Source organism: Cydia fagiglandana, chromosome Z (genome assembly GCF_963556715.1).
Source record: "Cydia fagiglandana chromosome Z, ilCydFagi1.1, whole genome shotgun sequence".
Classification (NCBI taxonomy): Eukaryota; Metazoa; Arthropoda; class Insecta; order Lepidoptera; family Tortricidae; genus Cydia; species Cydia fagiglandana.
The window spans coordinates 12,373,005-12,391,505 of record NC_085959.1 but is presented as its reverse complement, the minus strand read 5'-3'; the positions used below and the strand labels follow the sequence as shown (position 1 = coordinate 12,391,505).

Here is an 18,501-nt window from a genome sequence, read left to right as displayed (position 1 = left end):
GGCTCTACCGTTAAAAAAAAATTAATAACAATAAAAATTATTAACTGTCGAACTTGCACATGAAATTACACGCGAGAATCAGTTGAGATCGACCTGTAGAGGAAAACACCAGCCCACTAACATACGCTAACGATCAAACGGTCAATTATTTATATGAACAAAAGTTTTCGTATGCATCCTGAATAGGTATTTTAGTAAAATAAACATAAAACATATGGTATTCTTTCACTAATAAAGTGCCGACTAATCGGCCATTTTTGCCGACTAGTCGCCGACTAATCGCCGACTACAAATGTGGCCGGATAGTCGGCTTTCCCGACTAGTCGGCGACTAGTCGGTACATCCCTAGTACATACATATTCCATATCGGCTCGAACAATTTTACTTAAGTACCATATGTAATTAACTTATAAACTATTATTAAAATTAAGTAAGTATTTAAGTACCTATAAAATAATTCAGGTAATTCAAAAATAACGGTTGTTGTACTTATTTAAAGGCAACTTTAATTAATTTCTGAACATTACTACAGAATTGCAATAGATAGAAGTCTAAACGATTTTATGACGAACCTAAGAGTGGGTATGTAGAGAAGTAGAGCATAATTATTAAATTAATTTCCATCGTATTTTCACGGAAACATACGGAACAAAGGTACTGGGGTTGACTGTAGTAGCATGACATATACGAACGTTTCCGAGAAAATACGATTGTGTATCGTATCAAACGACAAATCTCTAACAAGCAATATACACATGCACCGAATAGTTATTACAGTGAATAAAACATTTTCAAAGAAACGTAGGAAGATTGTTTCCTGGCTCCCGAGAGCACCAAAGTATATTTTCATACAAAACATTAGTCCGGCTCGCACAGACCGGGCGCGCCAAAGCTGTAATTTTATACCGGGTCCGACCTACGCCGCAGGGACTCTTATGGCACTTCAAATAATGCTGCCTTAACACCGGCATTCTTTGTAAACAACTATAGCTAAATTATGTTACACTTAAACTGTTTAGAACATCTTCACACTATTATCCAATTTATCGACAGAGGACACGAACGTCATCAGGGTTCCTTCAGGGGGGTAGGAAATTGTGCAGAGTTCGGACTCCTGGTTATGTAAGTACAACTAGGATTTTCGTCCACGAATCTAGACTAATTATTTAAATAATCTCTGAAAAGTAAAGTAGACAATTAAAATATAGCCTGAAACCCTAGTGTAAATTACTTTTGATAGCGTGACGAGCGTTCGCGTTTGCGTTATGCACGCGTTATGTCTATTTTTGTATGGGATTTTGTACTGCGCGCTAAGCGGGATGTTTTGAAAACTCAAAACCCCATACAAAAAAAAAAATTAATACGTCACGTCACGCTATCGATTGATATTTACACTAGGGGTACTGTACGTAAAAACTAGCCAAGTCAATTCTTGAACTTTAATTACATTTTTTGAATTTCGATCGCTCGATTTCGACACTAATACGAGCGATGGAATTTGGAATCTATTGGTATTGACCACTCGATTTCAATTCTATTAGTAGAATTTAAATGTCTAGTAGTGGATTATCTAATGATATACACAAAATTGAGTGATAGAAATTCAAAAATCGGCCCCCTGAACTTTAATTACATCCCAAACTTGTAATTTGTAATTTATTTATTGTGTAATAGATTAAAGCTAAGTATGTACAAAGTGAACAAGAACTTGGCACCCAATAGATCTCAATTACATTATATTGCCGGCAAAGTTAACAACGTCAAATATTCTTAATATTGAACTTGGCTGTCATTACCCTCTCTTGAATTGCCTGAGTTAAGCGGTACATTTTTTTTTAAATTTCGTCACAAGTCTTAATATAGTAGTTAATGAAGTAGGAAAGTTAATTTAGTAAGTGTTTACGCTGTTAGCGTAGGTATTATCTTTGGAACTTTGCAAAAGCTAGAAGATGAATTTAAAACCAATTTCATATTAAGTGAAATTGACACCTAGTTTTTGTTAGAATCGTAGAACATGAATCAAGTTTAATAATTGCAAAGCCCTACCTAGACTACTACAGAAGGTTGTTTTTAGTTTCTCATTACTCACTTTGTGGAAACGCGAGCTCCTACTGGTGAAGTAGTAGGACTAGTAGGGGTATGCAAATTATTTTCATTGCTGCTTCGTTAAAGTAACACAGATCACTAAATTATAATTCAGCATCGCGCCAAAATTACATGAAAACGGCGCATGGCGTCATGCCAGATCTTAAATATATAAGTATCTATAAATTCACTAAAGCAAGGCAAATCCACTAAGTCGTTGCAAAAAGTTGAATGTTGTGACGTTGACATGCTCCGCTGTTTATTGCATTTTCACAGCACCGGAAATGTCCCTATTCTATGAGACGGACGACGAACTTTTGAAATTATATTACGCGGAATGAGACACCGGAAACTGTTTTTTATTTTTATTTTATGTATGTTTATGAGTAAAGAGTACCTAAGTGTAGTAACGTGTATTTGTATAAATAAGGTTGTGTGCCTTATTTATTGGTCAATTCCAGTATAATAAATTACATCTACATCTAGTACAACTAAAATATATAACTACAAACACACACAATCATTTCTACGTATTTTGTCACATGCTGTGGAACTTCTATTTCAAAGTTTGGTCAAATTATTTATGTTGAAAGATTAAATATACTCTATAGAGTGCATCTACCTATATTGAAAATTATTTTCATAAGGTTATGTATGTAATATAAATGGGTCGAGCATTTTAGTTTTTCGTCTAACTTACCTACACAATAATGCTACTTACGTAGGTATAATGCCGGCTAAAAGTTTCCATATATATAGTATCGTCAAAGGACGGTTTTAGTCAAATAATGTTCCCCTAATATTCGGTTACTAACTATATTAACATATTTAAGGAACGTAAAAAAATAGCTGAACTCATAACAAGCACGGTGCGTAAGTGGAGTTAATAAACATCAATAACGAAGACAGAAAATGTGATGTTAATGATAGTAATAAATCACTTAAATCAAGTCGAACTTATAATTTGTTCATAGGTACGTAGGTATAGGTATATTCTAATGTTGTATCTTGCAATTATAAAGGTATCTCTTATCAATCTACCAGAGCATATACGACACCCATAACGTGGAAACTCAAAGACTAGTTTGGCTCGTTTCTTTAGCAGACACAAACTGCGAGCAATTGACTCCTTTGACACCCGCGGGGGGTCTATTCATCGCGCTCAATATAAGAAAAGACGTAATCATGTCTAGAGAAGAATCACGTCCAACGACCGACAACGCCGGAATTCCGCTGGACCCGACATTCCCTGCAGACTTCACAGTGGGCAATTTTCTTCACAAAAAAGAGGCGGCTTTCTTGCTTACGTATTTTCTCTAAAATTAGGATAACAAGCCGCAGCAATTTACCGGCTTCGACTAAAGATTACATCGTTAAGGTAAAGCCAATGGGTATTTTTGAAACATATTGTGTGATAGATAATATATTAAGGTATTTAGTTCTGAGTAACTCTCAAGTCTATGAAGTTACACGCAGTTTACATAGTTAATACAAGGCAATACCTACTATTAGGGACTTCGTACAATATATGTGTATTCATTTATCTATTATTCAATAGGTATGACGTGAAATGATTAAGTTTACTATTTAGTTATTTGCTACATGTTAATCAAAATTATAGGTATTTACTTTACGTACCTATACTGGAAATTAATTTTACGGGTACAGTACTGTAGTTAGCTATTTAACAGAGCCAGTACATTCGTCACCAGCAAAAATTGATATATATTTATGTTCGATTCGTCACCAGTGACGAATTTGTTACTTAAATAAAATTTTGTTCGCTTTGGTCACTACCGACCGTGGTGAAACATTGATAACGGGTGCGGCTTCCTAACCAAAAATCCTGGGTTTAAATCCCGTACCATGTTTCTCGAAACACAGGTATATGCAATTCTGTATAGTGCTGTAGGTAACTTTTAAGAATTCTGCATATATCTGCGAAGCAGTTAAAAGGTCGTGTTTAGCCCCAAATCCGCATCTGGTTAACTTGGGACTGTAGCCCAATCTGCCTCTCACTGAACAATGGAAGCGTGTGCTAGCAGTGTGACATACATTAGGCCATATTGAAAATAATAATTACTGCATTTTTTGGATTACCAACTAATTAACTGTCTATTATTTTAGGTAAGTTTTATTTGGCACTCGTTTATTTTTCAAGATTGGTGGCAGTTAGAATATTTTAAGTCGTAAAAAATCCTTATGCGTCAGAAAACCTTGACTTCGACGGTAATCCAAAGCCGTCATACAAAATCACTTTAAAGGCTGAATATGTCCATGTACTTTTTACGAGTATATAAAATAAACTGAGGAAAAAATGGAAGTAGGTATGCTTTTAAGTTTGGTAAAATTAAAAAAGCGGAGGTAGTACATGTTGTCATAAAGAGGTTAGGAAACGAATAATAAAACAGAAATGTCGCCATTTAATACAGTTTCAGGACTTAATTGCATTAAGTAGGTACTTTGGTACACTATAATTCCCTTAATATCTACTGAAATAACAGTGTTTGAAATCAACAAGTTGAAATTCTTTCTGTAAATTTTCTTAGATGAAGTTGGAACTTAGCGCTGATTCCTTAGAGTAAATAAGCTTCCGGGTCGTTACCGAGCAAGACTTTTAAAGATAAAGAAAAACTTTTCTATTCGAATTTGGCAGATGTTGCAAGAAGACATTTGAAAAGTTAGTACTCAGAATCGCGACGAACGCGACCGCCCAGACGATCCAACTCCAAACATCTAAAGACTTCGTAGTATGGAATGAACCTCTCCGACTGGAGAGTAGTTAGTAGGTATCTTGTGTATTATCTTAGTTAGCTTGTTAGTTACGTTCTTCGCGCACGTAGCGGAGGAAAGAATCTTGGTATCCTAGTGAAAAGCAGTTACATTTGTTTTATAAATTTTCACGTAAACCTAAAAGAAGTTATAAATTTACGATGTTTTGATTTGGTGCAATATCACTTCTATCTACGCTCGACTCAAGAAAGTAATTTGTATCTTATAAAAAATACAGTTTAAACCATGTTTTTAATTATCAAATTTTACCATTAGACTTATATCGACCGGCATACGAACCGTGATTACCTTTTCGTGTTTTGGTTTTTTAAGTGAATATCGGGAGCTTAAAAATAAAACAAAAGGTAATCACGGTTCATATTCCGGTCGATAAGAAGTATAGCGAAACTAACCGCGAATCTTTCAAAACTATTATTTACCATTGATTTTGATTCTGACTCACTTTCCACAAAATCATTTCAAACTCCAGATCTAAGTACTAAAATCTAAGACAGACAATGTAAAAAACTACCTCATTTCAAATCTTCAAAAGCATAAGCCGAAACGCAAAACAAAGGACGGATTCCGCTATTCATCATTTGTTCATTATGCAGCTCTCGATGTGGCACTTTTGTCATAATTTAAGGGTAATATCCGCGAAAAGATTGAAGCGGTGACGAAGACGAGCGAGAAGAGGGTTGACACACGGGTAATGAAGGCTTTATCGTTGGATTTGTCGCGAACGGACGTCTTCGCTGTTCTATCAAACAACGAATATGCCATAAACATTTTTTCTAAATTTAGACCTACCTAACTAGTTAATCAGTCCTTAATGCGATATTATATTGATCGGCTATGAAGGAGGTTTTTATTTTTGATTTTCTTTTTGCTAAGTATAAAGAAATAATGAACTTATTAGCTGGGTTTGAGTATAGGTAAAACTAATATAAATTTTGCGTCTCATAAAAAATACTATAAATGAAACGTATGGATGAAATTATGTTTTCCCCTTTGGACATTGGATTTTAAATATCTACAGATATACTTGGCTGATACTATCCCCATGCTCATAATATGATAACCGAAGACTATTGCAGTGCAGCATTACGTACTGGGATGGAAACTAAGGTCTTAGGCTATTAATTTATATTTTGCATGGTCTGGAAAATGGGCTATGGAAGGTGAAGTAAAAAACTCTGCTATACAATGTAATTTCTGGCCAAATTGGTAAAGGTACAAAATCGCAATATTCGTACGACTACATGTACATTTTACCAAATAACGTGTGGTGAAATATGCGGGCAGATGATTTTACAGTTTGAAATGTAATTTCATGAAGTGCGAATAGTGGTAGTATCTGCTCCAATATGTAATGAACTTAATATATCTGACTAAGGGTCACTTGCACCATCCCATTAACCCGGGGTTAAGCGGTTAAATCGTTAACTCAGTGTCAAATTGTACTGGTAACCATAGTAACCCCGGGTTAGTGAGATGGTACAAGTGGCCCTAAGCAGTCTAACAATTAATATCACTGAAAACTTGGCTAACATCGACTCACTTCAACCATCTGTAAACACAGCGTGTAACCTTTATTTGCATTACAGGGTTGCTGCGTCTACAGCAATTGTACCAAAGCCTGCAGCCGGGAAACGCAACGTTCCGCATATCGAATGTTAAGAGAGTGAACAACGCGAGCGACGTGGTGGTGTTCCTCGCGGCGCTCGAACGGCTTGACCGCTGGAGCAACAAATACGTCGTTCTAGACTCCACCACACAGCTCGCCAAAGAAGCCCTCATTCAACACGTGCGAGACGTCCAACTCGGTCGCCGGAACTATCATTACTTTTTAAGCGGATTAGTAAGTAATACCTTAGTCTTTTCGTACTTGCTATCCCGTAAAAATAATAGTCCAATTCAAAATGGAGGTCGGCGAGCAATTTTTCTATTTCTCCATTGCAATAACGCTTATCTGGATTCTCTATTCCATTTTCCATTAACGTTGTAACTGGTTTCCCATGACTTTTCGTTAGATGTGCAGTCATGTAGGTAAGCACGTACAACGAGCTGCAAAAGTGCATGGCTATTTTATGAATGAATTAAATTAATAAAGTGGGTATTACATCATACCTACAAGTTTAATTCTTACACACTACGCAGCATCACACGTTATTATTGGATTTCTTAACAAAAACTAACACAGCTAAACTAGCCTACCAGGGTAAAACATGACACAAACAAATCAAGGCTTAATCCTTAATTACGATTCTTATTTCTATCTTGTAGGTGATGGATGACCGCTGGGAAAAGGAAGTCGCTGAATTTGGGGCTATTAATATTACTGGATTTAGAGTCCTGGATTTTTCTAGAAAAATGGTCCGAGATTTCATCGATGAATGGAAACGGAACTCAATATCGGTATGAAACAACAATGCTTTCACAGCTATAAGAATGCTCGAAATCAAAGTCAAATAATAACAGAACAGTTGTTTAAGTTATGCGCTTTATGATTTTCCGCCAATTATTTCTTTTGTTTACCAAATAGCTTTTGATATCAAAGATAATAATGCTGCTCGTGGGAAATTTCTACTTTTACAGCTTTCGATTAATTTCAACAGGATCTATGTTTAAGTCGCGATAATGGGTGCAAGATGGTATACTAAGCACCTATTTTTCGAGATATTTTTAATAATTTAATCCAAAAATGGGTGCATTCACACCAGTTACTTTTCATTTCAAACAGGAGGATAGTAAATATTACATGTTTATTTTTTACAAAACGTGACTACCATACCTAATTATAAACTTGCAGTATTTCTTGGCATAACATAATCGTTATAATAATGAATAGGGAGTTAAAACTCGTAATAGAAATGTTAATGCGACGAATCAATTTGTTACTAAACCTTCATTGCCAATCGTAAAAAACCCAAACATAATTGGAAAGTAAACACGGGATAAGGAAGCACAGTATCACTTTTAAACCACTTCATAGTCACTTTCAGGGCATGACAAAAGAAAATATGTTCACTTTATTGCTGTCAAGTCATTGATTTAATTATGAATAATATTATTTAGGTAGTTTTGTGATTAATAACATTATATAAATTGAACTTTTTTTTTATGATAGCAAAGGCAATATTCAGATAGCAAGCAGTAACATCAACGCCAGCGTCAACACTGCAACAGTAATGCTACTGCGGTCGCACTCCGAATATCACTTTTACACAAGTACCATCCCCAGTGGGAAATTGTACTGGTAACCAGGTTTAACCGGTTGGCCCCGGGTTAGTGGGATGGTGCAAGTGGCGTTTGGTCTTTTTAAGATAATGACTGTTCGGTAAACCCGAGATTGGTTTAATTATCAGAGAACGAGATTAAAATCAAAAACTACCTCCTAGGTATATACCTACAATTCCAAACTGACTATTGATACTTTTACCCGCAGATTTTCCGGCCACAATATTTGATATAATTTGGTATCATGATAAACATCTAAATGAGCCATCCTCGTAACGCTTGCTAATATAATAATTTCTAATTATATTAAATGGAGAAAGTTTTTCATCTCCTCAAATATTGTTTAACTGAACAGGCAAAATTATTATTGATTGGTTGCTTTATGAACTTCTTGATGAGAGTTTGATTGGAGGACGTTATAGGCAAATTAATTAGTTCATTCTTTTTTTAAACGGATTAAAGCTAAGCTTTATGAGCCAAATTAAATATCAATTTTATCCAATATACTATTTAAGTAATGAGTGAGACAGTGTCCACCAAACATTCTGTACCTGCCTTAAAGTGAAGCCAATTATTTTTAACTCAAAGGGTGTTAAAGGTACAAAGACTGCTTATTACCGTTTACTTGTGGTAACAGGTAGGTAAGTATATCACGAAAAGTGTACTTGTAAGATTATTCTTCAATCTTACCAATAATGATTTATTTATTTATTTATTTATCGTATTTATAATGATAAATTTGCGTAAATAAAATTTAGCTTATTTGACTTCAGGGGGCCGATTTTTGAATTTCGACCGGCCGATTTCGTGTATTTTGTTCAATAATATCTCCAGTACCCGGCATTTAAATTCTACTAATAGAATTGAAAACGAGTGGTCAATACCATTTCTATCTCAATTTCCACTGATTCCACTGAGTGACGAAATCGAACGCTCGAAATTCAAAAATCGGCCCCCAGCAAGGAAAAATTATGTTTTTTTTTTATATATGTTGGCCTCTTGGCGTTGAATTGCAAGCAGGTTCGAATAATTCGACCCAAATTAAAAGGAAAATCGATTAATGATTGGTTAAAATATCGTATAACTCGCCCGTCACTCAAATTGAGCAATGAATTGGTTTATAATTAATTGTAAAATGAATTCACACGTACAAAAGTATACTTACTTGCATTCGATTTTGCCCCGACAACATTTAGCTCGACGTCAACATTTGCATTTGTAAATGAGACGCGGGAGCGTGTTAGAATTAGAATGCTGCATTTTCATGTGTCGAGGTATTGTAGGAGGGGGAGGTTGACGAATGTTCTGTTAACACAGGCTCAGGCGGCGCTGACGTACGATGCCGTGCAAGTGTTGGTGGATGCCATCTTGCGGCTCCTCCGCAAGAAGCCCGACATATTCAGGAGCCCTATCCGGCGCAACGCCAATGTAAATGCAAGCCGTATCTTGGACTGCAACCCTAAAGGAGACAAGATAATGCCCTACGAACACGGAGACAAAATATCTAGAATGATCAAAAAGGTGTGTATTTTAATAATTATCCTATAATAGGCGTCCACGTCTGCGAATGCGTGTGTTATGCAGGTATTTTTTTTAAGTGTTAATATTACTATTATTCACACAACTAACAAATTGTGGGTTATTCCTACTCAGAGTCTTGACTAATCCAAAGTCATCTGTTAACGAAAATTGGGACACTGGATTTTAATACAAACTCGTAGGTAATTTAGAATAGATTTATTAAAAAAATATAGGCGGAGTTTTCGGACAACGATACGCATTTCAGGCAACGTTTTTAGTAATAACATGCATTATAATGACAGGTCCCAAAACGGGCAAGTTAATAGGTAGGATATCCCAATAAAAATAAATTCCATGGCGTAGTTATTGATATGTACCAAATATGAAGAAATTTCATAAAGTTGTAAAAATTTTCTGGAAATGTTTACAATCAATGAAAGCTATCATTTTGAAAAGGGAAAATAAAGAAAATATACTTTTCGTAAGAAAGAAATTTACAAAACTTTCGTCCGTTAACATGTGTAGCGCGGACGCGACTTGTAAGTGGGGCATTCGTTTGATGTGATTCGTAACAACTATAGTAAGGACGGGACGCTAAGCACTGAGAATTTCTTAACAAAATCAGACTAAAAAAATAATTGAATTGAAAGACGGATGAACACACACACACACACCACCCTAGAAAAATGGAAAAAACAGACATATACATACGGCGCGATTCGAACTTTAAGATATCGCGCCGTTAGACATTCACTAGATATGAAATAGTAAAGATATGTGACGTTCCACTGCAAAAGGTACCTTATGGCAGCTGGCGCTTACGCTTATTATTAACGCCGCTCCAATATTCAGTCGGGGTAATGGTACCTTTCGCCGTGGAACGTCACATATCTTTACTAATAAGATATAGTCTTATCTAGTGCATCTCTAATTCATTTCCCGAATCGCGCCGATAGAAAAAAAAAACAAGTTAGGACATTCAAGTCGATAAAAGGACTGTCACTTTTATAATAAATCGTAATTGTCCTAAAGTTCCAAGAATAGTGATTCAGAATGCGAATAGGGTTTGATTATATAGGTACTTAATTATTCACAAGACCAATCTTTTATTTCGTTTCATCCTTTCCTAACGTACCTACCCCTAGTGTAAACTTCCTTCATTCGATTCGATATTATTGAGTAAATATCTGATAAGATCATTTATTTCTCGTTTCCTAATAACATTGAGTATATGTTGCATTATATAAGTCAATAATCAAATAACCCCAATAAATGTCAATAACCAAGCATTAGTAATTAATTTGACTTTAATAAAATACATTATATTTTATCTAATTCAGTGGACCTTTTTTCAATAATATTTTATAAATTCCAACTTGACATTTACATTTTTATTTTTCCAAATTCTTTTTTAAGATTTACTAATAAAAATAACATGTCAAACAGACATTCAGTGTTGCTAGCCTAGAATCATTTCCGTTCCGTCCTTTTTGATTGGTACGGCAGAATTGACAAAAAAAGGTGAGTTAAACTGATATATATTTTACCGACCTGACTACGGTTTTTTCGTGTAAGTAATAAAATCCTCCGTATGTTTCAGTAATATGTCAACCTCAGTTCACTTGCAGTCTTGCATATTATGGGGCAGTTTGCAGTTCACTTGACTAGAGAATCTACTGGCTACCAAATCGTTGTTTTTATTATAAGTAACATTAATTCTGAACTGTAAAATTATAAACCCCGACCAGCGGCATAAAATTGCAAAATTTTACATTTTTGGACAATGGCGCCACTTACTACAAAAGTAGCTAACATAATGCTTGTGCATTAACTTTTAGTCAGCTTTTAGTATAGATATAGTGCATAATTACTTTCCATCGTATTTTCACGGAAACGTACGATCGTGTCTTGCTATTTCAGTCAGTCTCGGTACAAAAGGTACTGAGGTTTACTGCAGTAGCATGACAAATACGAACATTACCGAGAAAATACGATGGAAAACAGTTATGCACTACATCAATACTACAGATTTGAGTAATCCAGCATTTTATTCCGCACACAAAGGGGGGCTTAATTCTTGCCTACAGTTACGAGGTCTATTCTATTAGGTAAATTGTGACACCGTTGGCCCTGCGAATGATTGATACCATTCATGTGAATGCCATTGCGATTTAATTGCGAATGCTTCTTTATTTATGCGTATTGTGATCCCCCGGTGTCATTGTCATCATTATAATTACCTTAAGTAATAATCTTCGACTCCGGGGTCTTTCATCCTAAAGTCTATTTTTTTATTCGGTAGACTAAAATGACATTTCATACTATGAAATTTAATTTTATGTGTATACTAGGAAATGTCATTTTAGTCTATCGAATAAAAAAATAGACTTTATATATGTATATTAGGTATATGAGTAAATATCAAACATTTACATGTCGAATGTGGTTGCTAAAGATTCTGTAGTTGTAGATTTCTTCAAAACTTTTTCAAACGCAGATCTTAGCCCAACCTTTCAGATAATATCTACGTTGAGAAGGGTTAGGTTTAAAAAAGTCGTGGGGTAATAAATACACGCGGGTAGTCCCTTGCTGTGGAATCAGCGTATAATAACGTAGCAAAATTTAAATCGAGAGCAATCACAAAGGGGAGCGCAGGTGTTGAATACGAGAGCTTTTCTTAAGCGCGGTGTACAACGTTTGTATCCCTCCATTACCGCTGTTTTTCATTGTTCTCTTTGATTGCATTGATTATTTTTTTAACTAGAATAGAGTCAAATACACACTAACGGTAACTTAAACTTTGACACTAAACCTCAAATAATTGTTTACTGCATCCAAGAAATATGAAAAACCGGTCAAGTGCGTGTCGGCCCACGCATAATGGAGGGTTCTGTGCCTTTCTTTTAAATAATTGATAGCTCAGTCGATCCTGTTCAAAACCATATTCGTGGATAGAATTACTGTTAGTTACATGTATGGAATAAATAAAATAAATAAATGAATATTATAGGACATTTCTTACATAAATTGACTAAGCCTCACGGTAAGCTCAAGAAGGCCCCTCTAATAACACTTTTTCCTTTTAATTTTAACTATCATAGCCAAAAACTGCTTCAATTAAAACTCCCGAGGCTTTCAGTTTTTTGAGATATTTAAGAAATCGAGAAAACTCCTGTTAACCATAGAAACGCAAAAGTGAAAAGTGAATGCTGCATGGTATGCTCTGTACGGTCGCATTATTTTTCTATGCACAAATGTTAAGTAACTATCACAAAAAATCTAAAGCATGGTTTCTTTAGATTTTTTGTGATGGTCTAGTGCTAGTGGTGGTCCACTAGAACACGGAGGAAGGAACTACATAGGTAGTAGGAATGCATCTTATACGTCTAGTTAGGTACTGGTAACCTGTGTACCAGTACCTACCTGTATAACGTGTACATTACTGGTTCATTATAGCAGATTATAGTAAGAAAGTCTTTGCGGGTTTTATGAACGGTCGAGAGGTTTCGTACAAGACCGATAAAGTTTTCGATAGCAACTGGTTATGAAGCCCCGGTTATACATGGTTATGTATACGCGGCCAAAGGGATTTAATTAAAGAGACAGGGCACGGAATGTATCAGTGATTAAGTGGCGGAATTAAAGACGGCAGCCCGGTTTTCTAAATTTGAGTCTAATTTAAACATTAATCTGCGAAACCAGTTCGTGTTTGGTATTATAAGTGATCAGATTCGAGAACGGTCGCTTGCCTAAGATACAATGTAGATTTGACCTTGACAGACGCGGTTAAGAAAAAAAGTAAATAATTTTCATTAGATACAAAAACCCCACGCCGTCTTATTTTATGGAAAAATAAACAAGATAATCGAAAATAATTTTAATCCTACTGACACTTTTTCGAGTAAATTAGGTCCCACGATTCGTTCGTGTACTCTGAGCCCAGCCGGCCTCACGGGCTGCTGTTCCGCGGCTCTAGCCGGCCGATTAATTAGGTTTCGCCGGTTGACGCCTAATTAACCCTCACTCGGCACCGAACTGATTCACACGTCGATGTGAAAACCCTTCTCTTACTTGTTGTTTGGGATGCAATTTCTAAAAAAATATTAAGCATTATAAGGGCTTACATTCAATTTTAAGGTAAATTTCATAAACAATTGTAATACATTAAATATGAAGTTACTAATTATTTGTACTGAAGAATCCAATTGAATATATGTATGTTAAATTTGTAATAATGAATTGGTTATTGAGATCATATGCGCATCATTTATGGAAGAATGTTATATTCAGCTGAAAACTTAATATTTAAACACACAAGACTGGATATGTTTGCTACAGACGGAGATAGATGGCTTGACGGGCGTCGTGAGGTTTAATGAAGAGGGCCACCGCAAGAATTTCTCTCTGCAAGTCATGGAGATGACTGTTGAAGGGGAAATGATAAAGGTGAGAAAAATACTTCTACCAATATTTTCCCTTACCTAGAATTAATACAATGATTACATAAGTACATAAACAAAACCACTAAATAGTAGTAATTACTCGTACAAGACTAAATAAATTTAATAAAAAATTGGTTTCTACTTCATTCGTAAGTGGGTAGCCAAGCATCGCCAAAGAATACAAGTGAACTAGACTGGCTCGAGAGCGCCGAGTTAGAAGTGATTTATTATACTTCGTGTGCCCCTTAACGCCAGAGGTGTGCTAATCGATAAACTATTCCTGCAACAGATCGCAACTTGGTACGACAACAAAGGCTTTGTGCCGGTAGTGCCGAAGCTGCCGGGCCCAAGTATCCCGGGGGTGTACAACAGAAACAAGACCTATATAGTGTCGACCATAGAAGAGCCCCCCTACATAATGCGTCGAAACTCGGACTACGCGGAATTCACGCCTAACGATCCGTACAAGGGGTTCTGCGTTGACCTCGCCAAAATGTTATCGGATAAGTTGGAAATCAAGTGTAAGTGACTTAATTTACTATGTTAGGTTGAAAATCAGATTGAAATAACGTCCTTTATAATGTCCTTTGGATGTTCATAGTCGTTTTTATGGCATACATACCGATAGTTACTTACTTATGAAATAAAGATATTTTAACGGATTAAGTACCTATGGTCATTTACCCCTCTGTCTACACAACGTTTTGCCGAGCATAATCGCCAATGTAAAAACGGTTGAATTAACTTAGTTCTTAGTCGACAGTTTATGTGTCAAATAGCAAGAAATTAACTTTAAATTTATTTTGCAGATGAAATAAGAGTTGTTAAAGATGGCAAGTACGGAAGTGAAAATCCTAAGATTATAGGTGGCTGGGATGGAATGATCGGTGAAATATTACGCAAAGTAAGTTGAATGAAAATCCCAGTATTAGGTAGGTACGTATTTTTTTATAATTTTTAAACGCTCTTTTTTATTGTAGGAAGTCGACATGGCCATAGCTCCTCTCACCGTCACAGTTGAGAGGGAAACAGTAGTTGATTTCAGTAAACCGTTTTTGTCTTTCGACATAAAGCCGAGTCTTAAGAACATTGCTGATGAGCCAGGTGCCATTTTCAGCTTCCTTGATCCACTCTCTACTGAAGTTTGGGTAAGATAACATTAAGTTTCATTGTAATGTAACAATATGTGTATTAGCGTTCATGAAAATAAATATTTTTTTTACATTAACAGCTCTGTTTGATGTTCAGCGTGTTGGCTGTGACTGTGGTGTTGTTTATTGTATCAAGATTCTCACCATACGAGTGGCGAGTTGTATCCTACACGGATACTCAATCTTCCGAGCACACAGAAGTTGCAACTACTAAGGTAACACTAAGGGTCGGTTGCACCAAACTATTCGTATCGTTAAAGAGTTCGCTAAATTTTTATGTATGGAAAGTTTCATAGTAAAGCGCTGGGGCGCGCCGGCTGACGTTGATCAGTCTGTCAAATGTGGTTGGTGCAACTGGCCCTAACACTCGTCTGCATCTCGTGAATTGCTGCGTCAGTTTTTCGGTGACACCGTTAGTACTCGTAGCAATAATAATTAAACTGATAAATATTTCTTTTACAATGCAGCTAAGTTGTCGTTTGAATCTTCTTTGTAATAATATGATACCCGAGCCCGAGCAAGCTAAAGATTACAAAATTTGACCACAACCAGTGGTTCCAAAATTGGGATATTGAGCTTTGCGAGGGTTTAAAGGCACGAGGATTAAACAAACTTTGCTACCAAGTGAAACACAAAAATGTTCACTACACTAATGCAAGGATAATAATAACCTAATTAATTCCATTCCAAATTAATGCTAATGTAATAGGTATTTATCTTTCAAAATCATAATTTTATCAGCTAACATTATTCCTAATAAGTTAATAACAACTCAAAATCTGCATCAAATTACTTTGCCATTCTTGTGAATAAAATTCAACTTAGCTCATCAGTTTTTGAGGAGTACAGAGAATGTTTACCGATGTGGTGTGGTGAGATATAAATTATATTTCCGTTTTTACATTGTCAGTTATACTAAATAATATGATGAAATTGGTTGCTTTAGCTGGCAAAAAGACGTGCAGATTACAAACAAAGTGGTATGTGCTACACCAATGACAACCAATGAAAAATTATATGATGACATCGTCTATTCTAAATTATCAATCATCGATACGGCGTTTTGAATTTTATTAATTATCCTCCGTGTAACAACTGTTTAACACCATAAACTTTTTTTATTCATTACAATAAACTTTATTTTTCCATTATAATTTTAAGAAAAAATTACGCCGCTGTATAGTGTAAGAGTACTTAGTCTCTTACAATACAGCGGCGTGTTTTTTCTTTAAGTTATAATGAAAAAAAAAGACGTTAAATGAATAAAAATCTATTCGGCAAGTGAGACATAGTAGTCAAAACGCAAAATGTTTCAGACTACGGTCGTCAACGAGTTCAGCTTTTGGAATTCTATGTGGTTCTCAGTGGGCTCCTTTATGCAGCAGGGCAGCGACATTACGCCGAGGTCAGTGTATATTTTAATATTTGATTGTGTAAAGTATATTAGTTTTGTTCGTTATCCCAATCGGCTTAAATAAACTTTAGTTAATGCTTTTACCGATTAGGGTTTTTTCTAACTTTTGTAAGTAGGTAGACGGCTATTAGCATGTCTTACATACAGTAACTAATGCAGAGTTCGCATACGTATTTGAACTTTATAAAATGTTGTATCTACGACTGCAGATTTACTTATTTTTAATAAGCTAAGCAGTTGAATAATTCTGTCTTCTTAAATTTAATGCCGGTACAAGAATAAATATTGTTGGTATGCATTTGGGTTTGTGTATGTTAGGTTAGGTTAGGTTAGGTACAGGTATGCTTTGTATATATGCGTTTATATGTACCTAATAGTCCTTTTTCCATTACTTTGCAGCTTTTTTAATCGTATTTAATATTCGAGTTAGTCGAATAATTTTACCTAAATGAAAGGAATATTTTCATATTTAGATTTAGTAGTTAGACCATTTACGAGTTTCCGTTTTATATTAGGTAAATAAAAAATCATGTAAGATAGGTAAATATATGTTGATGTTAGTAAGCTCTTTGAGCTAAATTATAATATTTTAGTCCACATTTCTAGAGCTATAATTTCTCATTTCAAATAAAACTCGCGGTTGGAAACTGAAAACCTAATGGCGAGTGAAACATTCTAGTCAGTGTTTAAAATAAATGTAATTTCAACTGTAAGGCTATGTTATTCATGCGAGCAAATATTGCAAAATGATATATATTTCCTTTTTACTGGTTTATCTAACTTTGCATTCAAAATACGAGAAGTAAAATAAGTAAAACAGTATCTACACATCAAAATAACGATTTTATAACAGAAATTACTTCTTATAATAATTCACATTTTTTAAGTTTACTAATCTATACAATGTGTTTTGAAACCAATGGTGGAGTCGTTAAACTATTACGATAAATTTAAATCATACTTAAATCATTTATTTGCTTGAAAAGGGCCCAGTTACAGATGTTCACGTTTCAATCAATATATGATTTTTTTCCAATAATTTTAAATTGACCTCCTTTAAAGTTTTTTGGCGCCATACAATGGCTCACTTGGTAAATTAGCAATTAGCTGTCCAAATATGATCTCCAAACTCATTGTTTATTCAGGTGTTTATCACTTCAGCATTAGTTGCAGCAGTTTATCACATGTCACGAGTATTAGTATTAATGAATGAACCTTTATGTAGTACTAATGTTATTATTGTTTTCAGATCGGTGTCTGGCAGAATTGTAGGTACAGTTTGGTGGTTTTTCACGTTTATTGTAATATCTTCGTACACGGCCAGCCTCGCTTCTTATCTCACGCTGCAACGCATAGCCGAGCCCTCTCAGACGTACAGCAAACTGGCAGCTTGCCCCGAGGTGATTTTTTTGATATGTACACATATATATATTCTACATTTTATGCAATTGGGGAACATATAAAATTAATTATTAATATATATTTGGATTTGTGCTGCTGTATATAAATTACGACCTGCAATAGGTGTCTATATGACACCAAAAGAAAGTGACTAAACCCACCTGCCGGCCACCATGGTATAGTATATGGGTCAAACAGACCACTGTGTTACATCTTTCCTGTAGACATACACAAGAGTTAAGGGTTATAAACCGAGGTTATAAAGGTTAATTTTCTTATTTAACCCTTATCCACGTGAAAAGGTCCTCCTTTTATTTAGAGAACTATGATAAAATCGCGTGTGTTCGCGCGAACTGATTTGTGGTGGACAGCTTGTGCGGGCATGTAAGTAATGATTTTATCATAGTTCTCTAAATAAAAGGAGGACCTTTTCACTTGGATAAGGGTTAAATAAGAAAATTAACCTTCATAGCTC

At 35.3% G+C, this 18,501-nt stretch overlaps 2 protein-coding genes across 2 annotated transcripts in view; one reads left to right on the top strand and one right to left on the bottom strand.

Moving 5' to 3' along the window:
- Positions 1–18,501, bottom strand: part of LOC134678309 (nucleobindin-2) — a 312,458-nt gene that overhangs the window by 209,039 nt on the left and 84,918 nt on the right. The window lies entirely within an intron of this gene.
- LOC134678299 (glutamate receptor 1-like) overlaps positions 1–18,501 on the top strand; it is a 131,338-nt gene that overhangs the window by 107,719 nt on the left and 5,118 nt on the right. The window contains exons 5-14 of the mRNA XM_063536793.1: positions 6,465–6,718; positions 7,144–7,275; positions 9,415–9,618; positions 13,957–14,064; positions 14,350–14,581; positions 14,870–14,964; positions 15,041–15,208; positions 15,292–15,426; positions 16,528–16,616; positions 17,875–18,025. Coding sequence (XP_063392863.1) covers positions 6,465–6,718; positions 7,144–7,275; positions 9,415–9,618; positions 13,957–14,064; positions 14,350–14,581; positions 14,870–14,964; positions 15,041–15,208; positions 15,292–15,426; positions 16,528–16,616; positions 17,875–18,025 — 1,568 coding nt within the window. The remainder of the gene's footprint in view (positions 1–6,464; positions 6,719–7,143; positions 7,276–9,414; positions 9,619–13,956; positions 14,065–14,349; positions 14,582–14,869; positions 14,965–15,040; positions 15,209–15,291; positions 15,427–16,527; positions 16,617–17,874; positions 18,026–18,501) is intronic.